The following is a 25,581-nucleotide window of genomic DNA, read 5'->3' on the forward strand; positions in this document are numbered from 1 at the left end:
CCATAGCATACTTTAGTGAGAAGTTAAACGAGGTTAAGCAAAAATACTCTACCTATAATAAGGAATTTTATGTTGTAGTCCAGGCTCTCCGGTATTGGCGCCACTACTTGCTACCCAATGAATTCGTACTTTACTCCGATCATGAAGCTCTTCGCTATCTTAACTCTCAAAAGAAGTTGAATTCTAGGCATGCCAAATGGATTGAGTTCCTTCAGGAATACACTTTTGTTCTTAAACATACATCGGGTGTCTCCAACATTGCTGCTGATGCACGAGCTGGCAAGTGACCCTACTCTCGGCCATGTCCGTACATGTTACGGGCTTCGAAAGACTCAGAGATGACTACTTTTGCCCCGATTTAGGAGAACTCTATAGAACCATCGCTGATGGACAAGAAGCCTCAATTGATGGATTTTATCTTCAAGATGGTTATTTGTTTAAGGTACCGAAGCTTTGTATCCCACGGACATTAGTAAGAGATTTTTTGGTGTGGGAAGTACATGCCGGTGGCCTTTCCGGATATTTCGAACGAGATAAGACCGTCGAAGAGGTAGAACGTCAATTCTTTTGGCCTAGCCTAAAACGGGACGTTGCTAAAATCACTAGCCAATGTCGAACGTGCCAATTAGCCAAACACTGGAAACATAACACTGGTCTCTATACCCCTTTACCGGTACCTGATCGTCCTTGGCATGACATTAGTTTGGACTTTGTGCTTGGACTTTCCCGTACCGTCCGAAAACATGATTCCATTCTTGTCATAGTGGATCGTTTCTCCAAAATGGCCCACTTCATTCCGTGTTCCAAAACCTCGGATGTTTCCAAAGTGGCCAAACTCTTCTTTGATGAGATTGTTAAACTCTATGGCCTTCCACACACCATCGTGTTCGATCGAGATGTACATTTCATGAGTTACTTTTGAAAAACTTTGTGGCACTCGATTGTACAAAACTTAAATTTTTCACTGCTTATCATCCACAAACTGACGGCCAAATAGAAGTGGTAAACCGAAGTCTGGGTAATCTTTTACGGTGCCTTGTCGGAGAGCATACTTGTAACTGGGATTTAGTTTTTCCTGTTGCACAGTTTGTATACAATAATTCGGTCAATCGGTCTATAGGCATAAGTCCATTTGAGGTCATACATGGTTACAAAGCTAGAAAACTTTTAGATCTTTTACCCATGTCACCCCATGTTAGGATTTCTGAGTCTGCACACGCATTTGCACAACATATTCATGAGTTACATCAGGAAATCCAAAAGCGCATCCATGCTAGTAATGCTCAATATAAACTACAAGCTGATTCTCATAGACGAGACAAAATATTCCAACCTGGGGACTATGTTATGGTACATATTCGGCCGGAGTGGTTTCCGTATGGGACCGTTAAGAAACTGCAGGCTCGTAGTGCGGGGCATTTCGGGTATTGCACTGGATGGGCACGAATGCTTATGTTATTGATCTTTCCTTTGATTTTGGTATCATCTCTACTTTTAGTGTTGAAGATTTGGTTGCTTACAAGGGTCCACCATCCATCCTAGATGACCCTTTCGTTGAGACTTCTCTTGAGCCCGCTACTTCCCATATCCCTGATTCCATACCATCTCCACTTTTTTTGCCTCTCCCACCAGCACAGAAAGAATTTATTGATGCCATTTTAGATGAGCAAACCATTTTATCCAGTGCTGGTAGCATTCAACGTTTTTTAGTTCGTTGGCGTGGCCGTCCAGAGTCTGATTCGACTTGGATCACACAAGAGGAGCTTCAGCGTATTGATTCGGACCTTTTGGAGTATTACTAGAGCTGCACTGCGCCGCGTTCGTCAAGGTCGACTTCTTCCGACCCAGGGGGAGTTGGTGCTGATACCAATACCGGACCGCCTGTGACGCGAGTCTACGGTCATCGCAGGAGGAGGGTCCAGCCACTTTCGTTATGGCTGGACTGATTTGATGTAAGTTTATTTTATGTTGATTGGGTTTATGCACATATTGTTATGTTAGGGTTTTTATGGGATTAGTTTATTTGTAGGGACCTTTTTGTATTTTGTAACCGTATATATGGGTCTATGCATTTGATGACTGGGATGATGATGAATGTTTAAAATTTGCCTCCCTTCTACTCTTCTTCCCTTCTCTGTTCTTCTTCATCCTCTTTCCTCCTCTTCCTCTCTTCTCCTTCTTTCTCTCCACTTCACTCTCGTAGCAGTACTGCATTAGCCAAGATGGATTGTTACAATAGACATGTTTCTGCAAAGGGTAAAAGTTAGTGGCTTTCATGCAAAATGCGTTCATTACAATAACAATAATATGTAATCCATCAAGAGTGTTGGATTATCTAACAATTGTCAGTTCATCAATCAATGTTTTCTTTTGGTTCTCCATAAAAAATTCTTCTCTGAGCTTATGCTGTACAATATCAAAAGAAACATATCATGTAAAGTAATATCAATCACAATTACATAATTGTGTTTAAAGAATAATAGAGGAAATTAGCTTAGTTCTTAAGGTAAATGCTACAATGAAATCTATAATTGCTTCATATCAGTAGATATATATAAATAGAGAATTTCTTTGATGACCTAGAAATGAGCTTTGAAAAGGACAACCTCCGTCACAAAAAATAGGGAGATACTACTAGGGTGATTCATATAATCCATCTGTGAGTGGGATGTTTCTTTTGGAGATCTTATGCATGGGTCGTAGCTATTTCAAAGATACTGATCGCCTCCCTTAACCAACCCCCACCCTACCAAAAGGGGAAAAAAAAGGGAAAAAAGGTTCTTTTGCTTGCCCTAATGGATGAGTATTCATTGCAAGGTATGCTGAACCGGTCGGTTCAGCCTGTACCGAACCGGTGCCGATATGCACCGGTACGGTTCGACGTATAAAAACGGTTCCGACCCAAACCGGCTAGTTCCGTACTTGTACCGGTGCGAACCGGGCCGGTTCGCGTCGACCCCGTTATTTTTTCTGGCGCCTGCGCGCAGGGCAGCGTGCCCCACGCGCTGGGAAGAGCGCCTACGCGGGCTCCAGCCCGCATGGGTGACTTAATGCCACAGAGAGGCAAATAGATTATTTTTGAGAAAATGCGCGCGGACGCACGAGCGGAGAATCGTGCGCCCGTGCGCGATTTCCTGCGCCGGAACCGCGCCCGCGGCCGATTCCCCAGCAGGGAATCGCGCCCGTGCGCGGTACCCCGCGCGGGGCAGCGTGCCCACGCGGGCTTCCAGCCCACATGGGCCATTTAATGCCACACTCAATGCGTCCGCGCGCGTCCGCGGACGCGTTGTTTTTCATTTTGTTTTGGTTTTTTTTTACGTTCGCGCGCGCGGGGCCGCGGACGAGCTCCATACCGGTACCGGTGCTCACTGGTATGTCGGTACAGTCGGTCCGGCGAACCTTGATTCATTGGTTATATGCGATTTACCATGATTTAGGTGGAGCCCCCATTCCTACCAAAATTATTGGCTGGATTCATGTATAGATATTTGTGGTCATAATTGTCACCTTTTCTTCAGGTGATACAATAAATTGATTCTATGTATACGACACTAGAAAACTGGCATAAGAGCATGGAGAGATGTTGGGACAATATAAAGGATTTGTACCCGTCTAATCGCTAAGATATCACTTGACTGAGATGAGAACCTTATGCACCAAAAAGGAAAAGGAGATGAGAACCTTAGTCCATAGCTCAGTTTTTATGTACTTTAGCAACTTTGAAGTCTAGGGTTGAATTTATCTTGGCTATAAAACAAGAGAAAAGGGTTCCCCAACATTGTGTTATGTGTTTGGAGCACTTGATCAATGTCTGAACTTTTTAAGATTTCACAGTGAAATCACACTAAGTTTGCTTATTTATGCTCAGTGCTTCTTTATCAAATAGTGTGTGTGGGTTCTTAGGTTGACTTTTTGATTTTCTTCTGCAGATGACAACAGCAATATCAATCGAAGATGTTCGTAGGGAGGTGAAAATCCTGAAAGCTTTGTCTGGGCATAAACATCTTGTCAAATTGTATGATGCATGTGAGGATGCCCTTAACGTCTACATAATTATGGAGTATGTCATATTTGTTATCTTTCCAGTTTGATGCTTCTTTAACTGTACTAATTTATAATGATGTAACTATGTATATATTTCTACTTTTTCTGCTAATTTCCAATTAAATGTGCATCTGTATCACAGTTTTGTAGTTTCTTTTTTTTTTTTTCTAGATTTGGTCAATACAAGTTTGTTTTTGACATGAATAACCTAAGATATGGTTCGTATAGGCTGATGATCTTGTTATCATTTAGTGCTTTGTTGCATGTTGGTTCATCCATTTTGTATTTCCTTGATGTTCTCTTCATTTTTTATCAGATTATGTGAAGGTGGGGAATTATTAGATAGAATTCTATCCAGGTAAGTAAATATAGCTTCTTCCAATGTAAGTCTTCCATTTAAGTATTTTTATATCTAATTTTTTAATCAGGCATGCTCTTACCTTAAAATCCTGATTTCCTATTCTTCTAAAGGGGTGGAAGGTACACAGAGGAAGATGCAAAAGCAATTGTTGTGCAAATATTAAGTGTAGTTGCCTTTTGTCATCTTCAAGGTGTTGTGCATCGTGATCTAAAGCCAGAGGTCTCTACATATCTGTTGTTTCCTGCATGGAAGTAATTTATTTGTTTCTCAAGTTATTATTCTTTTCCAAAATATCAAACTTGTCTTAGCTGCTGCTTTTTTTCTCTTTTTGATGCATATTGACAGAATTTTCTCTTCACCAATAGAGACGAAAATGGTACCATGAAGTTAATTGATTTTGGGCTTTCTGATTTTATCAGACCAGGTGAAAGTTGATTAATTGCTACATCAATTTTCATCACATTATTGATTTTATAAAGCAGAGCGGCAAAGTTAAATTGGTTCCTTCTATTTTACTATATACATTGATGGGTTCTTTATTGTCTCTATCTTGTTTGCCTGTTTACTCCATACTGCTGTTTTTCTTTAGGTTTTTGGAATCTGGAAATTTTCAAGTATGAAATACAAATATTAGACTTTCTTGCAGCATTTGTTACATGGAATCTTCTATTGATTGCTGTACCAATATCTGTTTCACTTTGACACCATAAGTTTTACCAGAAATTTCGTATTTTATCTTGAAATTAAGTGCACTTGATTTTTTTCCTAAGCTATGTATATTCCACAATACCTACAATTTGAAAGTCCTGTATTCTGGAAAAAAATAACCATGCATCAGTGCACTAAATGATTGGCAGTTTTAATGCTTAAACATGTTGACCTTTGGTACATATATGTTTTTAAGATATGTAGATCATAATCACATGATTGGATCGAAAATTTACATGTCCTACTGTGCATTTAACATATTATCACTTATACCGTCCACTTTTGTATCCACTTGATGCACAGGTAAATGACTTTAGATGTCTTAGATTATTATCAATTGCTTGCATCATTATTCTGAGATGCCATGGTTGATTTTGCATCAAGTGTACTAATGTCTCGATACACTCGAGTGTGTATTACTAAACCCTCTCTCTCTCTCTCTCTCTCTTTCTCTCTGCGTGTGTGCGCGCGCACCATGAACAAGAATGCGAGAAATAATATGACATGAAGATGTAGGCCATGAGGTTTGTGCCACAAGGTTACTTATGAGAAACTAGTCTGCAGTGGTTTCCTGCCTGTTTCTCTATAATGATTTGAAAAAAAATTCCCTCTAGGTTCCTCTGCTTTCCTTTTTGTGTTTCCCATCAATTTCACTTGATTTAGTTTGCAATGCCTGTTTACATGGAAACTCTAAGTTGTATAGGGAACTCCTTTCCTGGATATTATGAGGAATAGTACTAATTTATTAACTTATTAATTTGTGATAGCACAAATATAAGATACTCTAGTAAATTAATAGAGTCAGGCAGGATTTTGGTGGGTGACCAATAAAGCTGAACTTTTGAGTACCAAAGCATGTTGTACTTGAACTCCAGAAATTTTGATGATTATTCTGATGTCAGTCTGCTGAACTAGTCTTGAATTCATAGCTAAAGCTACGTTTGACAAGAGAGGGTTCTGCCATGAAATCTGAATTGTCAGTTGAATGGAAGGGTAATTTACCTTCTTCGTTGCAACTTCCAGCTTAAGCAACTGTGGAGCAACATTTTAAATTTCCCTAGACTTGGAAAGAGTCTAGATGAAGGGGAAAGATTTCAATTTATGTTGGGGCAATTGAAATACTTGAATCATTAAGCTTGAATATTAGTTTTCTTATGTGGAATACTCATGTTATAACTTCTGCATTTGTTGAACCATTTTACTTTGTCTTCTGTAAGTTTTCTGGAACTATTAAAATATGGGAACACAAACACATTTTAATTCGTGCTTCTTGTTAATTTTGTTTTTTGTACTTTTGCGTCACTTGTTTGTCAAAAGTGCCTGCATGCTCATGCAGATTTAACATTAAAAATAAAAATAAAAGCTTATCATTAACTAAAATTGATTCTTAATTGTTTAAATATTCTTTCGTTGGTAATTTCAATACCATAATCTTCATCGACTAAGTGATGCTGGGTAATCAGATATTCTACTTATTACTATTATTTTACTTTGTTCCTTTCTTTTTTCACTGCATGATGCTCGTGTTTTGTTTATTATTATTATTATCATCATCATTTGTTGGATTGTTCAGATGAAAGGCTAAATGACATTGTTGGAAGTGCATACTATGTTGCACCTGAGGTCCTACATAGATCATATAGTGTGGAAGCAGATATGTGGAGTATTGGTGTCATCACATATATCTTGTTATGTGGCAGTAGACCTTTCTGGGCACGAACTGAGTCAGGAATCTTTCGTTCTGTGCTTAGAGCTGATGCTAACTTTGATGATTCACCTTGGCCTGCTGTATCACCGGAAGCTAAAGATTTTGTGAAAAGGCTATTGAATAAGGACTACAGGAAAAGAATGACTGCTGCTCAGGCTCTGAGTAAGATTCCAGTTCTCATTACTGATTCATAATTTTATATTACGCAGGTTGCTCATCATCTAATAAATTTGTACTTAGTCCATTATTTTCCTGGTTTCTGAATTTCCTCGACGACTGCTAGATGTAGGACTAAGAAGTTCAAATTTAGTCTCCATTTTGTGAGACTTTATTTATGGTTATTTGTGGAAACTAATGTGTTTCCGTGATGACAGCTCACCCATGGTTGCAAGATGAACAGATACAAATCCCTTTAGATGTACTAATATATAAGTTAGTCAAATCATTCCTTCGTGCCACACCTCTCAAACGTGCTGCATTGAAGGTATGGTTTTAACAAGTCTTAAAATTCTTGTTTCGTTGTTATTTATTTGACATGCTGGTTCCACATTTTACTATCGATCTCAATGATATGAAATGTTCGTTATACATGCATTAACTTGTGTGATTTTGTTTATCTGCTTGATGAAAGAAATTGGTATTTAAGTCAAATGATCAATTCTAATTAGAAATGCATTGACATGATGCTGTTGCTTAGTCGTGTTACCAGATTTTATCTACTTAATTCCTGTTTGTAAATATAATTATATGCCTTATCATCTTTGTCAGTTCTGTCTACTACAGATTAAGATTGTGAGAAGGAAGAAGGAATCTTAAGCTCATGAAATGTCTTAAGCAGGACATATGCTTTTCTAGTAGATTCAGTTGAAACACAACCTACAACGAGCATGAACATGAACTTTTTAATTTGGATTTATTTAAATGCTAGAGGTACAACTTGAACATAAATTGGCCTGGTTTACTCAAAAGAAAGGATGTATGCAAACATGATGGGGTTACAAGTTGGAGAGAGATCACATGGTGGTCGAAGTTATGGGGAAGAAGTGATAGGGACTCTTGAAAATACAATTGCCATTGTTGCATTCTCAAATATACCTTTTTGAGATCCCTTGATAACCACAAGTTCTCTCCTAATATTTTCAAAGAAAAAAATATTTAAAACTTAAAAGAGCTATGCATAAATGTAGAATATATGTAAAAATTCTTGCAAAATAATATTGTAACATATGCATGTTATGACATTTTCATGATTTAAGTTGATTATTTCTTCAATGAAACTATATAGTTTTACATGTTGAATTTCAAACTTATATACTAAAAGCAAAACAAGTTAAGAATTTAGTAATATAAAAATTTAAAAGGATGGATGGTAACTAGCAAAGCTAGTTTCATCTGTATAGCTATTAAATATGTCTTATTTTGCATGTTTCAGCTGTGATCAGCCTAGTTTCACTTGAAGACAAGTTTACTAGATGAAAATTGATGAACTTTGGAAGAGTTTGAATTAAGTCTGCAAAAGATATATAACTATATGATATTATGTTTTGACTTGATTTGTCAGAGAAATAAAATATTTTTTCATGCTAGTTATGAACTAAAAAGGAATTGGAGAAGGAATGACCACACTAGAGAGGAAGATTCTCTGTTTAACGTTGGGGGTGGGCTAGCAGTGAGTCAGAATTGTTGTTGTGCTAAAATGAATTAATTTTCAAATACATATATTTCTTTTTTGAATGGTAAGAATGGATTTAAACTAATGCTTTAATATCAGTCGCAAGCACATGCACATGTATGGATAGATACACATGACACAAATTTTTTGGCCACTTAGGTGCTGCTTGCTTGCCTGCAGTTGGACAGGCTGCACTTGAATTGCAAGCATCTAAAATGACCATCTGTTGTCTGCAATTGCATCTGCAGGTAGGATTCAAATTGCAAAAAGCCCAAATCCTGCAATTGGAATGGTACAGAAAATTGGCTGCAATTGGAAGCAGCCCTCTGGAGAATCCCCTCACCATTCTCCAACTACTGAAATTTAAGATTATATAATTTTAACATGTTAAGTATATATTAGTTATTTTATTAAGTATATTAGATATAAATTTATTACCACAGCAATGTGTGCAATTATTATAATATTAGACAACTTCTATAAAGTTTTATTATTATGATAGTTGTTGTTATAATGTATAATAACCATTTTATAATATGGCTTTATTATTATGATTGTAATATACTTATTTAATTATTATTGTATCATATAACTAATTTTAATCTATATAATATAATAATAATAATAATAATCAAAATCATTTTAGGTTAAATAATTGAATTGTAATTATTAGTTATTATAATAATATTATGAATATATATATTTATAGTTATAGACTTATAGTGGTATATCTTATTACTATAAAATCTAATTATTATTGTAATATACTTATTTAATTAGTATTGTTACATAATGACTTATTGCAATCTATAGAGCAAGTAACTAAATTATACTAGAATAACTATTATGTAATATTTTTAGTTATTATAATAATATTGCAAATATATATTTATAGTTGTAATAGTATATATTATCATTATAATAACAAATTATTTTGTAGCGTTAAAATTACTTTTAGTAATTATTTTTATAATAATCCAATAATATTTTCATCATAATATTAGTTTTTTATTATAATTATGAAAATAATATGATAATTCTAATATTATAATAAAAAAAGAAAATAATTCATTGTTTCCATAGGATAACCTTACCAAATTAGGGGTTATCATATCTCTTTCGGCATCATACAACCAAATTACTTACTTTTCAATTTTCAATTATAGACAATCAAACATGAATATTTTTCTTTTTTGCAACGGCAATTAAGTTACAACATTTCTGATTGCAACATGGTCAATTATTCAAACGTTGATTAGGATTTTGTTTTGAAAAATTTTGCTTATTATTTTAACTAAAGTATGTGGCACAAGAAAGAGGGTGAGCTTTGATGCAATGGTAAGGTTGCTCCATTGTGATCTGGAGGTTATCGCTTTGAAACACAGAAACAACTTCTCCACACATGGAGTAAGGTTGCATACTTTTGACCCTCCCTTGACTCCGTAATGGCGGCCTCATGTACTAGGACACCCTTTTACATGGCACATCAAAATTGGTTTTTATAGTTTTTGATATTTTGATGCTTTTGACAGGCTTTATCTAAAGCTCTTCCAGAGGATGCACTCTTATATCTTAGGTTGCAGTTCAAGCTACTAGAACCAAGCGAAGATGGACTTATCTCTCTCGAAAATTTTCGGATGGTTAGTGTTGGGCATTTGACTTTCTATAACATGCAGTAGGATATGGTAATCGTAGAAGAGACTACTATTACAGTAAATTAAAATTTTATACATTATTAGTATTTGTTTGATCTATTAATTTTTTTCATGATTGTACTTATGTGATCTTATGCCATTGTGATTTAGGCTCTTATGCGAAATGCAACTGAAGCAATGAAGCAGTCCAAGGTTCCTGATATTTTGAAATTGGTGCGGCATATATTCCTTTAATAGTTATAATAGTGGCCTAAATCCCTTTTTGTGCAAGCCTTTATCGTTAAAACATTATTTTCATCTAGTTTCTATAATTTGTTTTCGGTTATATGCTCTTGATTGTTTTGTTCTAAAACTCTTTTTGATAACAAGGTTTCCTGTACCAATTTGTATCACTCAATACCGACCATATTTACTGTGTAAATAAGATAATATAGTGTCGAGGTTCAGTTTGATATATGAGTCAAACTGGTCCATACAAGTTTGAACCGAGCAGAACTGCTTGTATTGCTCGGTACCAACTCGTACCATTTGGTTTTGCGTAGTGCCATAACGGAGAGTGAGAAAATAGTGCAGGAGCCTATATTGGTAGGGATATGTACTGTACTAATTGTACTATACCGTACCGAACCGCTAATATATCAGTGTGATTTCTAGTACTAGTTTTGTGGACCTTGCTTTTTAATGTGGGCAAGGATTTAAAATATTGTATCATACTAGTTTTAGCATACTGTACGCCTTAGTGATATTAGTGATAGATCAATACTTGGTACACCCATTGTTATCATTTTGTTACTAACGTGACAGTTAGTGTCACGCTTATTATGCTAGCGCCAACTATTGTATCATGTATCAGTACAATGTGGTATGCACATGTACTATATCATACTAGCACCTGATTAGTGTGGATCCCTTTATTGAGAATTTAAACCTTCAGACAAATAGATTTTGAACAAATTATTATAGTTCCATGAACACATCTAGATATAAAACATTATCTATACATTTAGAGTGTATAGAATCTGAATTTAAGTAATTACTGTTTATGCATCATTTTTTAAAGTTGTTTAGGTATTCCATTATTTAAATATAGGGTGTATAGAATCTGCAAGGTAAGGCTGCTTTCATATGACCCTCCTAAGACCTTGCAATGATGGTACAAGGTCGCCCTTATTTTTTTATTTAGCTATAAACTTAAGTCAAAAATTAAGATTAGGAGGCATGGAATGCCCGTACGGGCCGTACGTACCGGTCCGGTCCTAGACCGGTACCAGAACCACAAGAAAACCGGTATCTCCGGTTTTCTTGTGCGAACCGGCTGGTACGGAGCCGGTACCGCTTGGTACCGGCCTCGTACCGGTGCGAACCGGCCGGTTCGCACCGGTACGAATTTTTTTTTTTTTTATGAACCACAGCACGAGGCGCTGTGGTTTTTGGCTCGTGGTACCGGCCGGTACTGTACCGATACCGGCCGGTACGTATCGGACCGGTACCGGTACGGCGGACCTTGTTAGGAGGTCTCAAAACAGGAAGGTTTTCTTCTTTCTCCATCTCTCTCTCTCTCTCTCTCTTGATTGAAGAGCCTAGATACCTTTGATCCCCAAAATGTTAGTTAGTGAAGGTGGGATTTGATCTCAAGTTGCTTGGTCCAACAGCCGGGAACTTTACCAACTTTATAAGCTATCACCATCAGGCGATCTGGTTTTTTATGTAAACGGATTTGATAATGAAATTATGAAGTTATTGATTTATCTTCCATGTGCCTCTTTTGGTGTAATTTTGTAACATAGATGTGGGACCTTCAAACTTTAGGTGCAAAGCCTAGATTGTTAATGTTGAAGGCCATACATTATTATCTATTATTTTTCCCCTTTTTTTCTTTTTCTTTTTTTTTTCCTCCTTCCTTTTAATCCTAAGTTATTGGATGGAGGATGTTGGCAGCAGCCATTGAAGACCTATAAAAGGCATCCTACTGCTAGTTCTAATTCTCAAGCCTTAATTTGGAATATGCCAGATGATACGGGGCCCTTCTGGAATCTTGCTTATGGTCAACTAGTCATTATTAAAAATTTTATGTTTTTCAGTGGTACGATAATGTTGGTTTAGTTTTATGAACAGTTTCTTAAGTTTTTAGAGTCAAGAGTATTTTGTAATTTTTCAGATTTTCTGGACATGGGCTGTCATAGGTCTTATGGTTTGTATTTTAGATCTATTCATGTTTTGGAGCTTTATTTATGGTCATTAGGGGGTCTTATTAGTCAAAATTGTAGATTTGTTATTTGGAGTCCAAGTCCTAGTAGGAGTAGGAGTATTAGAACTCTATAAATAGGGCTGTAATCTCTTGTTATGAAGGCAATCAAAAATTTTGGAGATGTTCTCAGCAATTATGTTTTATTTTAGAGTTGTGTGACGAAATTCCAACCCTAGGTGTGATGCCTATAGAATTCTAGAAGTGATTTCTAGAAAATCTCTCTTTTCTTTAATTACTGCACCCTAAACCCTCAAATTCAGATCTGATTCAATCCCTACTAAACTCTAGCAACTAAAGTGGAGAAAGAAGATTGGAGGCATACTTCAATTTTTCAGATGCTAGTTTGTTGTGGAAGACAAGCTAAGAAGCTTATTAGTGATGGAGAAAGCTGTATGAATATTGTTTCAGCATCGACAGTTGAGCACCTCTAGCTTCCGAGGGAACCACACCCTCAACCACACAAGGTTACTTCAATCGACAACACTATTCCTGTAAATCAAATATGTCTTTTCTCATTCTCTGCTGGCTATTACAAAGATTTATATATTGTGATGTGATTCCTATGAATGTTACTCATATTATTCTTGGTCGACCATGGCTTTATCATTGAGAAGTGCAACGTTCTAGTAAAGAAAACACATACATTCTCGTTTGATAAGGGAACAATTGTTTTGAAGAGACTATAGTTGAAATAGAAAAATTTAAGAAACCAAATTCCCAGACTGCTGAAAGGAAGAAAGATGCTCACCCAAAGGCTAAAGTTGTTGCTGAAAATAAGAAAATGCACCTCACTATCCTACCCATGAAGTGCTTTCATGCTGAGGGCAAGAAATTATGTATTATTTGTGCTGTAGTAGTTCAAGAAGTGAAAGAAATTGCTACTGGTTGTGACTCAAATATGCCTTCGGAAGTGACTAAATTGCTGTTTGAGTTTTCTGATATAGCACCTGAAGAGTTGCCTAATAAACTCCCTCCTTTGCGTAATTTTCAGTCTTCTATAGATTTTATACCGAGGTCTCAATTGCCTAACCTTCCCGCCTATCACATGAATCCAAGTGGCAACTCAAAAGGCAAGTAGAAGAGTTGTTGTCTAAGGGACATATTCACGAAGTTTGAGTCTGTGTGCTGTTCCTGCTTTAGCTACACCAAAGAAGGAAGGTTCTTGGCATATGTGTGTTGATAGCAGGCTATTAACAAGGTTTCTGTCATGTATGGGTTTTCTATTCCTCGTCTTGATAATATGTTGGATGTTATGGGTGTTTTACTATCTTTTCAAAGATAGATTTGAAGAGTGGCTTTTATCAAATTGTATAAAGCCTGAAGATGAATGGAAGAAGCTTTTACGACTAAGATGACCTCTACGAGTGGCTGGTCATGCCTTTTGGCCTTACTAATGCCCCTAGCACATCCATGTGCTTCATGAGTCATATATTACAACCCTTTATCGGACACTTTGTGGTTGTTATTTTGATGATATTTTGATATATAGTGAGACCAAAGAAGAGCACATCTTTCATGTACAGCAAGTTACGAGATTTCTTTTCCAAGAGAAGCTTTACATAAATTTGAAGAAGTGTACATTCATGACTTTAAGTGTTGTCTTTTTGGGCTTTGTTGTTTCTTCTAAAGGAGTGGAGATTGATCTGGAAAAGATCTAAGCTAGTGGGGGCTTATTAGTCAAAATTGCAGATTTGTTATTTGGAGTCCAAGTCCAAGTAGTGGTAGGAATATTAGAACTCTATAAATAGGGCTGTAATCTCTTGTTATGAAGGAAATAAAAAATTTCAGAGATTTTCTCAGAAATTATGTTTTTTTTTTAGAGTTGTGTGATGAAATTCCAACCCTAGGTGTGATGCCTATAGAATTCTAGAAGTGATTTCTAGAAAATCTCTCTTTTCTTTAATTACTGCACCCTAAACCCTCAAATTCAGATCTGATTCCATCCCTATTAAACTCTAGCAACCAAAAGCAACAAACCTGGGGGCACCCATCCATCAATTAGCCTTTAGATTCATAAACCAAACAAGATTTTTATTCTAGGTAGCAGAGTGTATGCAAAAGTTTGATGAATTGAAGACTAGGAGCCATGTTGTGGAAGATCCCTGCCAAATGCTTGCGCGATTTAAGGGTTGTTTAAGGGCTGATATAAGGAGAGAATTAATTTAACAGCCAATTTATAGTGTGGAACATGCATTTCAAGTGGCTCTAGACATGGAAGAGCATTTGATATTCTTATCACTAGAAAAATTTGGGTCTTAAGCTGGGGAGACTGCAGCTAAGAGACCTAATGATGCAAATCATAGAATGACATCATCACCTTCACAGTCTTTTAGTTGTTCTAGTGGGTCTGAGCCTTCTTCTTATGGGGCTGATTCCAAAGGGAAGGCAGTTGCGGCTAATAGACCAAATGGGAGGGATAACAAGAACATCTATTTTAAGGGGGGAGAGCCTGGTAACATGAGGTGTCAATGTCCAAGAAAGAATAACCTACATGTTGGGGTGGAACAACAACAAGAAGATGAGCAAATGCAAGAGGAAGAAAATGAGGATTGCGGGATTTCTATGGGGACTTATGCAGCTGACAATTTGGAAGAGGATAAAGTGGATACTTCCCTCCCTTCCATTATTCAAAGGATATTTGCAGTACTCATATTCGTTTTCTGTGAGGAGCCGGTGTACCAAAAAAAAAAAAACAAAAGGATATTTGCAGCCCCTAAAGTGGAGAAAGAAGATTGGAGGCATGCTTCAATTTTTCTGATGGAGGCATACTTCAATTTTTCAAATGCTAGTTTGTTGCGGAAGACAAGCTAAGAAGCTTATTATTGATGGAGAAAGTTGTATGAATATTGTTTCAGCATCCACAGTTGAGCACCTCTAGCTACCGTGGGAACCACTCCCTCAACCATACAAGGTTACTTGAATCGACAACACTATGCCGGTAACTCAAAGATGTCGTCTCCTTCTCTACTGGCTATTACAAAGATTCTATATGGTGTGATGCGATTCCTATGAATGTTACTCATATTATTCTTGGTCATCCTTGGCTTTATGATTGAAAAGTGCAATGTTCTAGTAAAGAAAACAATTATACTTTCTCTTTTGATAACAAAATAATGTTTTGAAGGGACTATAGTTGAGATGGAAAAATTTAAGAAACCAAGTTTCTAGGTTCCTGAAAAGAAGAAAGTTGGTGACCCAAAGGCTAAACTTGTTGCTGAAAATAAGAAAATGCACCTCACTATGAAGCGCTTCCTTGCTGAGGGCAAGAAATTATGTATTATTTGTGCTGTATTAACTTGAGAAATGAAAGAAATTGCTACTGGTTGACTCAAATATGCCTTCGGAAGTGACTAAGTTTCTGTTTGAGTTTTCTGATATAACACCTGAAAAGTTACCTAATGAACTCCGCATAATATGCAGCATTCTATAGATCTTATACCGGGATCTCAATTGTCTAACCTTCCCCCCTATCACATGAATCCAAGTGGCAACTCAAAAGGCAAGTAGAAGAGCTGTTGTATAAGGGACATATTCATGAAAGTTTGAGTCTGTGTGCTGTTCCTGCTTTATTTACACCAAAGAAGGAAGGCTCTTGGCAATTGTGTTGATAGCAAGCTATTAAGAAAATTACTGTCAAGTATTGGTTTCCTACTCGTCTTGATAAATATGTTTGATTTTATGGGTGGTTTTACTATCTTTTCAAAGATAGATTTGAAGAGTAGCTATCATCAAATTGTATAAAGCTTAGAGGTGAATGGAAGATAGCTTTTACGACAAAGAATGACCTTTATGAGTGGTTGGTCATGCCTTTTGGCCTTACTAATGCCCCTAGCACGTTCATGCGCTTCACGACTGATATATTACAAACCTTTATCGTCCACTTTGTAGTGTTATTTTGATGATATATTGATATATAGTGAGATTAAGGTCTGTTGAATCGGCCCGTATCAGCGGGTTCAGCCTGTACCGGATCAATACTGCTCCTGACTGGTTTGGTACTGCCTTAAAAAATGGTTTTGGCCCCAAAGGGGCCGGAACCGAGCGGTTCCACCTTCGTACCGGTGCGAATCGGTCCGGTTTGCACCGGTACAAGCCCGATATCGATGTGAACCGGGCTGGTATCGGGCTCATCTTCTTCCTCTTCAATGGAGGAGAGGAGAAGGTGGCGTAGTGACCGCAGCAACACGAGGGCCTGAATCCCTCCTCCCTTTGGGACGGTGCTTGTACGGCCCTTGCCGATGACAGAGGAGAGGGGGTAGCTCCAAGAATGGTGAGCGGCTCGTTGCTCGGGCCCCCGGCGACTGCGCTTCCTTCGGCAGCTGGGGAGGCGGCCCCACCACCGGCGAACAAGGGCCTGGACGGAGTGGACGCTTTGGAGGAGATGAACTGGGGTAGGAGAGGCGATGATGCGGTAGGACAAGGGAAGATGATGCAGTTCTCAGCGCTGCGAACTGCCCTCGCACAGGCAGCACGCCCGCGCGGGGGAAGAGCGCCCACGTGCGGGGCAGCGCGCCTGTGCGAGCGCGAGCGCGAGCGGGGAATCGCGCACCCAGCTCGCACCTGTGCGCGATTTTCCGCGCAGGGAACCGCGCTAGCGGTCGGTTTCCTTTGCAGGGAATCACGCCCGTGCGCGGTTCTTCGGGGCCGTGCTCCCACGCGGGACAGCCTGCATGGGCTATTTAATGCTGCCACTTTGTGGCATTTAACGCGGATGCGCGCGCGTCCGTGCATTTTTTTCTGCTTCTGGACTTTGCTGCTCCGTTGGCTCGGTATGGTACCGGTTCGGTTTGGTACTGGTGCCCATCGGTACGTCAATACAATCGGTACGGCAAACCTTGAGTAAGACCAAAGAAGAGCACATCTTTCATCTACAGCAAGTTATGAGATTCCTTCGCCAAGAGAAGCTTTACATAAATTTGAAGAAGTTTTCATTCATGACTTCAAGTGGTCTTTTTGGGTTGTTGTTTCTTCTAAAGGAGTGGAGGTTGATCTGGAAAAGATGAAAGCTATTCGAGAGTGGCTATTCCTTGTACTTTGCATGAAGTTCGAAGTTTTCATAGGTTAGCTTCATTTTATAAGCGTTTTATCAAAAATTTCCGCACTATAATGGCTCCAACCACTAATTGCATGAAAAAAGGATTGGCTGGATCAAGGTCGCAACATGGGCATTTGAAGAAGTTAAGAAAAAGATGACTGAAGCACCCGTTTTGCACCTTCTAAAATTTTCTAAGGTGTTTGAGATGTATTGTGATGCATCACATGTTGGTGTAGGAGGTGTGCTTAGTCAAAAAAGCCATTCTATAGCTTATTTTAGCGAGAAGCTGAATGAAGCTAAGCAAAAGTATTCAATTTATGATAAAAAATTCTATATTGTGTTTTAGGCACTTCGTTATTAACGACATTATCTTATTCCTAAGGCGTTTGTATTGTATTCCAACCATGAAGCTCTCAAATATATCAACTCTTAAAGGAAATTGTGCTATTGCTATGGCAAGTTGGTTTTCTTTTTACAAGAATATGCTTTTGTTATTAAGCATAAGGCTGGAACTGAGAACAAACCAGCTGATGCTCTCAGCCATGTAGTTGATTGAGTAGCACGTATTCTTTCTTCTATGGCTGTCCAAGTTATGGGTTTTGATTTGCTTATGAAAGAATATTTTCTTGCAAGGATTTTAGTATCATATATGCTGATCTGATGGCTGGACAGCATGCTAACTATTCAGATTTCCCTTTGCGTGATGGGTATCTTTTCAAAGGAAATCGCTTCTATTTGCCTAATACTTACATGAAGTCATTACAGAACTACATTCCAGTGGGATGGATGGTCTTTTTGGAAGAGATAAAACCATTGCAATGGTTGAGGACCGTCTCTATTAGCTTAGTTTGTTGAGAGATGTTGCTAGAATTGTCTCACGAAATCGGCCTTGTCAAATTTCAAAGGTAAAAAGGAAAAATATAGGTCTGTACACAACATTACCTTTTCCATATAAGCCTTGGCAAGATCTAAGCATGGACTTTGCTCTAAGGTTTCCAAAGACCCTTAGGGTTCATGATTCTATCCGTATGGTTGTGGATCGCTATTCTAAGATGGTTCATTTTGTTCCTTCTTCGAAAACTTATGATGCTTTCCATATTGCTAGAGTCTTCTTTAAAGAAGTTGTTCGTCATTGTGGGTTGCCTAAAACTATAGTGTTTGATTGTGATGCAAAATTCATGAGTTTCTTTTGGTGCACTTCATGGAAGATGCTGAAAACAAAGCTACAATTTTCTTCATTTCATCCACAAATAGTTTGGTTGATTTGCTTTGTTATTGTATTGTTGGTCATGTGGGATCAAGTTCTTCCTATAGCTGAATTTGCTTATAATAGTTTGGTAAATCGAACTACAGGTCACAGCCCCTTTGAGATTGTAACAGGTTCAATTCCAAGGAAGCTAGTTTATTTGGTATCTTGTTGAGCATGTTGTAGTGTTAAAGCTGAAGCTTTTGCCAAGTATATTCATGAGCCACATGATGAAATTCGAAAAAAGATTGCTTTGAGCAATGAAGGCTATAAAGTACATGCTGATTTGAGGAGATGGTTTGTTGATTTCAAAGGAGACATGGTTGTCGTGTGAATGAGACTTCATTCAAAAAGTGCTGATCCCTATAAGATTCTCAAGAAAATCAGCTTTAATGCTTATGTTAACCCGCTCGAAGAAATGGGGATTAGTAATGTCTTTAATGTTGAAGATCTCACTTTGTATAAATGCTATGACAATAATGCACAACATGACACCCCTGTTGCTAGACTTCCACCAGCTTGACATTTGGAGGAGATTGAAGACATTATTGACCATCAAGTGATTTCTACAAGAGGTGGTGGCTACCAAATGTATCTTGTCAAATGGAGAGGGCATTTGCTTTTGGAGTGTAATTGGATCATTGATGAATAGCTCCAAAAGCATGATCATGATCTTTATGTAGATTCCATGCTTATATACTCGCTGGAGTCGAGTTATCTCAAGCCGGGAAGAGATGATGGAGGATTGTGCCAGCAACCATTGAAAACCTATAGAAGGCACCCTAAGATTGGTTCTGAATTCTGATAGTCAAGCCTTGATTTGGAATGTGTAGGATGATATGGGGCCCTTTTGGGTACTTGCTTAGGGGCAACTATTCATTATGGAATCTTAATTTTATGTTTTCAGCAGTACTATAATGTTTGTTCAGGTTTATGAACATTGTCTTCAGTTTTAAAGTGAGGAGTATTTTTATAATTTTTCAGATTTTCTGGACAAGGACAGCCATAGAGCTCATGGGTTGTATTTTAGGTCTTTATTTTTCGGGGTTTTATTTATGGTCCTTAGTGGGGTCTTGTTAGTCTTACCGATTTGTTATTTAGAGTCCAAGTGCTAGTAGGAGCAGGTGTGTTTGAACTATATAAATTGGGCTATAATCTCTCATTGTGAAGGCAATAAAAAGTTTGAGATTTTTTCTAAGCAATTATGCTTTCTTTTAGAGTTGTGATGCAATTCTAACCCTAGGGTGTGATGCCTATAGGATTCTAGGTGTGATGTCTGGAAAATCTATCTTTTTTCTACTTCTTTTTCTTTAATTACAGCACCCTATACCCTCAAATTCAGATCTAATTCCATCCCCATTAAAACCCTAGCAACCAAAAGCAACAAACCTGTAGCTACCATCCATCAATTAGCCTTCAGATTCACAAAACAAGCAAATTTTTATTTTCTTTTTCCAGCTCACCTAAAATCCTCAAAATTTCATCTTTTTAACCCTATTTTGCAACCAAATTGCATCCCATCCATATACCAACATAAATCCTAGAAACTTATACAAATTTGCTACCTTTTTAAGCCCAAAAGGACCCATTAAGCATCCCTGAGTTTTCCCTAATCAAGGCTGTCCTATACATCTCTCTTAGTTTTTGGCCAAAAATATTGGTCTTCTTAGTTCATACATATTTTATTTCCCATAGGTTTTTATCTCATATAGAATATCAGATTTGTCCTGCAGAATTCTTCCATCTATTGCTCGATCTTAATTGCTCAATTGCATATGATCTTAGGACTCCAATTTAGACCCTAGAACCCTAAACGGTGGGTCAGATAATAGTTATCCATTACCTATTTTCTTCAAGAACATTTACTTTCTGGTAAGTTCATTTTTATTGAAAATTCAGGTTGAATCTAAACTTTCGGCAAATCATTTAAGTAGCCTTAGCATTCTAAAACCATATCAACCCTTATTTCTCCCAGGCAGTCCTTATCAATCTGCTTAAATATGTAAAGTTTCTATTCATATCTAATAACGATGTGTCACTTGTGCAAGTCATTATCCATTTTTGAATGGGTTATCAGTTTAACTTTGCCATACTTAACCAAATCCAATATACTTATCAGTTTTAGGATCCCAACTTGCTTATTCTTACAGTAGTCAGAGTCAATCGGATTAGTGGATATCAATTACAGCCCCTAAGCCAAGGTATATATTTAAGTAAAGCATTGCAAGTACATGATCCAGAATCACCACCACTAGAGGTATTAAGCACTGACTAATTTCAGTGAAAAGTTAATCAAGTCTAGATGTGTTCTGCTCACTGTCTATGATTTTCTTGAACTATGGTCTTCATGCCCTTGCACTAGTATCGGCTTTCTTTCTTTCTCTAACCTTTAAGTAAATTCCAGATGCAGGTTTATCTTTCTTCCTACATGGTTCCTTATGAGGGATCTAACCCACTTCATCTATTTCAATTATTCTTTTTGTTTGGAAAATAGCAGACTTTAGAATTTGAAATAATGCATTAGCTTAAGAAATAGATGAATAGTCAAATCTGGGGCGGTAAACCTTTCTGGATCAGCTGATGCCGCAGTTGTCATATATTTGGCCAAAATGAAATTGGCAAAATTTCTGAAAGAAAGCTCGTTTGAGAGCTAGATTTCTAGTTCTTACCAAAATGAAACACAATGGATTCTAACAACTGTTGACTTTTAACTGAATTGTCAAGCCTAAGATTTTTTAAGTTAAGTATCCATTTATAGTCACTGTCTCGTACTTTCAACTCTAGTAGAACTCAATGTGGATGGAGCTGATCAGCTGATAGTTCTGGCTAACAGCAGGATATTTCAAGACAGCGACTGTCTTAGGCTGTTTGCCCAGCAGAACAATCTAATCAACTTATCCAGTCAGGACCTCTTAGTCTGCTTGATTATGGAGGATTGATCTTTTTTCATTTGAACTGTTTCACCAGAGAACTTAAGGTCATTCACCTGGCAGCTGATTGGCCTTCAAAGGAAATTCCATGAGAAACATATTCTGGTGCCTGAATGGGATAGTTTGCTGCGTCTTCAGAGCACACTTATGGAGAATAAGGATGGTCATAAAATTGCATATTGATGCTGCAACCTGTTGGGCATGACCAAGCTGTACATATCCCTAAATAGCATTATAGTTATTCATAGTGAAAATAATATTAGTAGGGGATGTTAAATCAAAATTTTGAAGCTTTGCATGTTTTGGTATGAGAGGTGAATGACTTCTGCTGTTGTAATGTGGGGCAGGCTATGGTCATTGCTGTTACATTTTAAGCTCATCATTTGCTTGCTCACAATTTGATCTTCAGTAAATCATGCTCATCTTTATTCCTTCGTATAATTACATGATGCTATTTATGACATTCTTATTTTGATGTCTCATCCCATCCTGCATATTTTAGAATCTTTTTATGGCATATAACAGGCACACTTACTGCTATTCAGTTTAAATCCCAGATGGAGCCGCTCTTGTACAGAAGGATGGACTTTGAAGAGTTCTGTGCTGCTGCAATCAGCCCTTACCAGCTTGAGTCTTTGGAGGGATGGGAACGGATCGCAAGTATAGCTTTTGAGTACTTCGAAAAGGAGGGAAATCAAGTCATCTCTGTCGAGGAACTGGCGCAGGTACCAATATGATGATCTGGTATTTTATGCAAAAGCAACAATCTATTTGAACCTGACGAACTTCTGTTTGCAGGAGCTGAACCTTCCTACGGCCCGTTCCATTGTGCAAGACTGGATCAGACAATCAGATGGCAAGCTCAGTTTTCTTGGATTCACCAAGTTTTTGCATGGTGTCACAACTCGTAGCTCGAACATGAGATGCCATTAATGTAATTGCTTCTAATATTAAAATTATTCAATATAGGGCCTGCAATTTTCGTCACTCCATTTCATTTGCCTGAATTTTTTTTTTTTTTCTTTTTTCTTGTTTATGTTTGTCATATCTGTTGTAGAGAATGCCTGTAAAGATAAAATTTGTAATGAAGCGCAACGAATGTTCATCTGGCAATGTAGTTGTGGACTTTAATCATATCCTTCCATAGCTGCCTTGTATTGTCTTTAGTAGTAGCACTTTGATCATGTGGTTGGCCTGTATTTTATTGCCCATCTGGTAGGAGTTTCAACAACTACGTTTCCTCATTCATCTTGAAGGTGCTGCAACTGGAATTGATTCTGGGGGTTGCTAATATCATTTCATGTGGGAAATCACAATGGAGCGAAGATGCCTTATAACCCTGAAACATTATTGTTTGCTTGTTCACAATAAGCTTTGTTTACATCAAAACGACGGTGAAAGTTCTGTTAATGTGTATATCCATTCTGTCTTGCGAGTAGCTCTGTTCACTGGCCTGGCTGGGTTCGGGTTGGGTTTTACCCAAGGCATAACTTAATTTAGTCATGCCTTCGAGTGGCCCGGCCTTGCCTTCGGGCGTAATTCCTAGTCCTGAGCTGACTACTTATTCGGGCTGCTTTAGTTTGGTCTCAGGCTTGCTGGATTTTTTTTTTCTAGTTTAAAAAATACAAAAAAACACTTCATGATTGTTCTTCATCACCCCAAGCTCGTCGACGAGGCCATGGAGATCACAATGGGTGAACCTGCCCTCTTCAACCGCCGCTCTCGCAATGGCTGCGTACTCCATGGCCCGCCCGTTGCCTCGCCCTTACCCCCTCGCAGCCTTGCCCTTCGCAAGGTTGCCCTTGTTAGCCCCTCCCATCAATATCAACGGCAGGCTAGACCTTTAGCTCGTGGTTCTCTAACTCATCCTATGCCTTTAACCCCAGCATCCAAGCCCATCATCCTCTCCAGCTCAGTCTAGTTCTACATTAGATCCATGGTCTTAGTGATAAAATTTTGCCCATACTGGTGCTAGAAAGGCTTCATTGGCTCGAATCCAGGGGAAGGCAAATTCTTTTCGAGCAAATGCAAGGAATGGATAATGTTCTGGTTGTCTTCTAGCATTTCATGAAAGGTGTCTCAGTGGATAGAGATAGGGAATGGACGATAGAGGTCGGGTTGATTAGAGGAGAGATCATGGACTACCCAGTTGAGGCCGATTACGCTCTTTTTGTCGATGGTGATGTCAAGAAAATGGCGGAAGTTGAAGCCAATGAAGAGAAGGTAGAGCAATACAACGTCCAAGGGATTTAGTACTTTTTAACCTCGTCATTGCCTCCGGTTCTTGTCCACCACCATTCCCTCGCCTCCTTGCTGCATGGAACCTTTCGTTGTTCTAGAGGAGATTAGAGGAGTCCCATTTCCCTATTAGCCGAAGTGGCAGACCAAGAGGACGAGAACCCTAGACGCCTTACTCTTTCAAGTGAACCCGCTTCCCCTCAAAAAGAGTCAAGTGAATAGTGGATTGTGGACTCATCAATCTGGTTTAGTTTAAACCTGGGTCACCCGGTACAATAGGATAGGCTATGGGTCTATTGCGTACATATATAGTATATAAATCCAAGTCGGCTCATATTAGCTTTCAAGACTTAAACCCGAGCTCGGCCCATTTATCATGCGAGCTTATATTTCAAGCCCAACTTGGCCCAACAAGCTTAAATTAACCCGTCCAAAAGACTTCGAGCATGAGCAAGCTAGGCAGGTTGTTTGGCCCGATAGTAGGTCTACTTGTGAGACTTTATCTAGACCTAGTGTTGGATGCTAGATTTTCTGCTAGGGAAACAATGGTGCATGTCCTTGGCAAGTTCATACAAGTGCAGGGGTAAAGAAGATTGGGTAAAGAGTTGGTAGCACGGATCCTAAAACCTTAACTTTCAAGGACTTTTATTACTATAATATTGTCTACCCAAAAGAGGAGGGAAGTTGTAGTTAGGGCTACAGTTCTACTTGATGGTTTAAGGATAAACTAGAATAACTAAAGTAGATAAATTAAAGGTAAATGCAAGGAAAAAGTAAAGATAAAGATAACAACTGGTGATTGATAATACGAAGGTTTTTATTTGAGCTACATATTCTTTTTTATACAATATAACCTTAAACAGTTAACTAACTATACATCTTCTATCCTCATAATGTTAGGAATTGTGTCCCAAAAGTCAATCGTCAGCTTGTTGATGATTGAATTGTATATAAATTAATGAATTAATAAAAGGTTATTTGGCATTATTCATCGCATATATTTTGTACAGCTTCTTGAACTCTTATAATGTGATGAAATCCTTAGGACTCTTTTAAAAAGGTAAAAGAGGATTTGTCTATGAGTCCTTAAACCTGTTCGCGACCAAACGATATGCTATTATTAGGATAATAGCATTATCAAGAATAGGTCGTTGTGTGTCATATCGTTGGTTGTCCTCTTAACTAAGAAGTGTAGAGACACTGATATATTTTACTGAATGTGACCAGTTTCGGAACGCTCTGCTGTCAAGAGATATTCCAAGTGGATATGGATATAAGTATTCCTCAGACCTGAGATCACCAGGTGACTTGCAAGCAACTCACTGTACTTTGGTACTGGACTATCTGAATTTCTAATTCAGTGATGGATGACTATTAGGTGTAGTCAAGTACTTGCAAAGTCGGTGCGTGAGTCAAGATGGAATTGACCCCTCCTGGTGATAGGAGATAATGCCTTTGTGTTCAATTTAGCAAAACCTCGGCCAGGATAATCCTTGCGAGGAGTTACAGGATTTGTAAAGTTGAAACACATTTTGGATGCACTGATTAAAGAGTTGACAGAACTCTAGAGTCATCCTAGGCATTTGGAGTCATAGGGATTAATTATACAGTAACCATAGTCCAAGGGTTCTTGAATATTGCTTTGCAATCATTCGGCCTATCCGGACGTCGGGTACCATTGCTAGATGGTCATTTTGATTAGTACAGAAAGATATTCTTGTGCTACCCGTTTAGGT

At 38.1% G+C, this 25,581-nt stretch overlaps 1 protein-coding gene across 5 annotated transcripts in view; it reads left to right on the forward strand.

Moving 5' to 3' along the window:
- Positions 1-22,741, forward strand: part of LOC103696570 (CDPK-related kinase 3-like) — a 35,387-nt gene extending 12,646 nt beyond the window's left edge. For 2 of the 5 annotated variants that reach the window (XM_088712926.2, XM_088712928.2), the window contains exons 2-11: positions 3,930-4,060; positions 4,361-4,402; positions 4,516-4,624; positions 4,751-4,829; positions 6,687-6,983; positions 7,196-7,305; positions 10,026-10,133; positions 10,299-10,361; positions 22,165-22,332; positions 22,406-22,741. In XM_088712926.2, coding sequence (XP_088569052.1) covers positions 3,930-4,060; positions 4,361-4,402; positions 4,516-4,624; positions 4,751-4,829; positions 6,687-6,983; positions 7,196-7,305; positions 10,026-10,133; positions 10,299-10,361; positions 22,165-22,332; positions 22,406-22,540 — 1,242 coding nt within the window. In that variant the 3' untranslated portion in view covers positions 22,541-22,741. Of the gene's footprint in view, positions 1-3,929; positions 4,061-4,360; positions 4,403-4,515; positions 4,625-4,750; positions 4,830-6,686; positions 6,984-7,195; positions 7,306-8,741; positions 8,975-10,025; positions 10,134-10,298; positions 10,362-22,132; positions 22,333-22,405 lie in introns of those variants that run through there. The other 3 variants (XR_015974186.2, XM_088712925.2, XM_088712927.2) reach the window with 3 other exon arrangements.
- Positions 22,742-25,581: the final 2,840 nt, after the last annotated feature.

This window comes from Phoenix dactylifera, chromosome 16 (genome assembly GCF_051530095.1).
Source record: "Phoenix dactylifera cultivar Ajwa chromosome 16, Ajwa_hap1_PhDact_Kaust_v1.1, whole genome shotgun sequence".
NCBI lineage: Eukaryota > Viridiplantae > Streptophyta > Magnoliopsida > Arecales > Arecaceae > Phoenix > Phoenix dactylifera.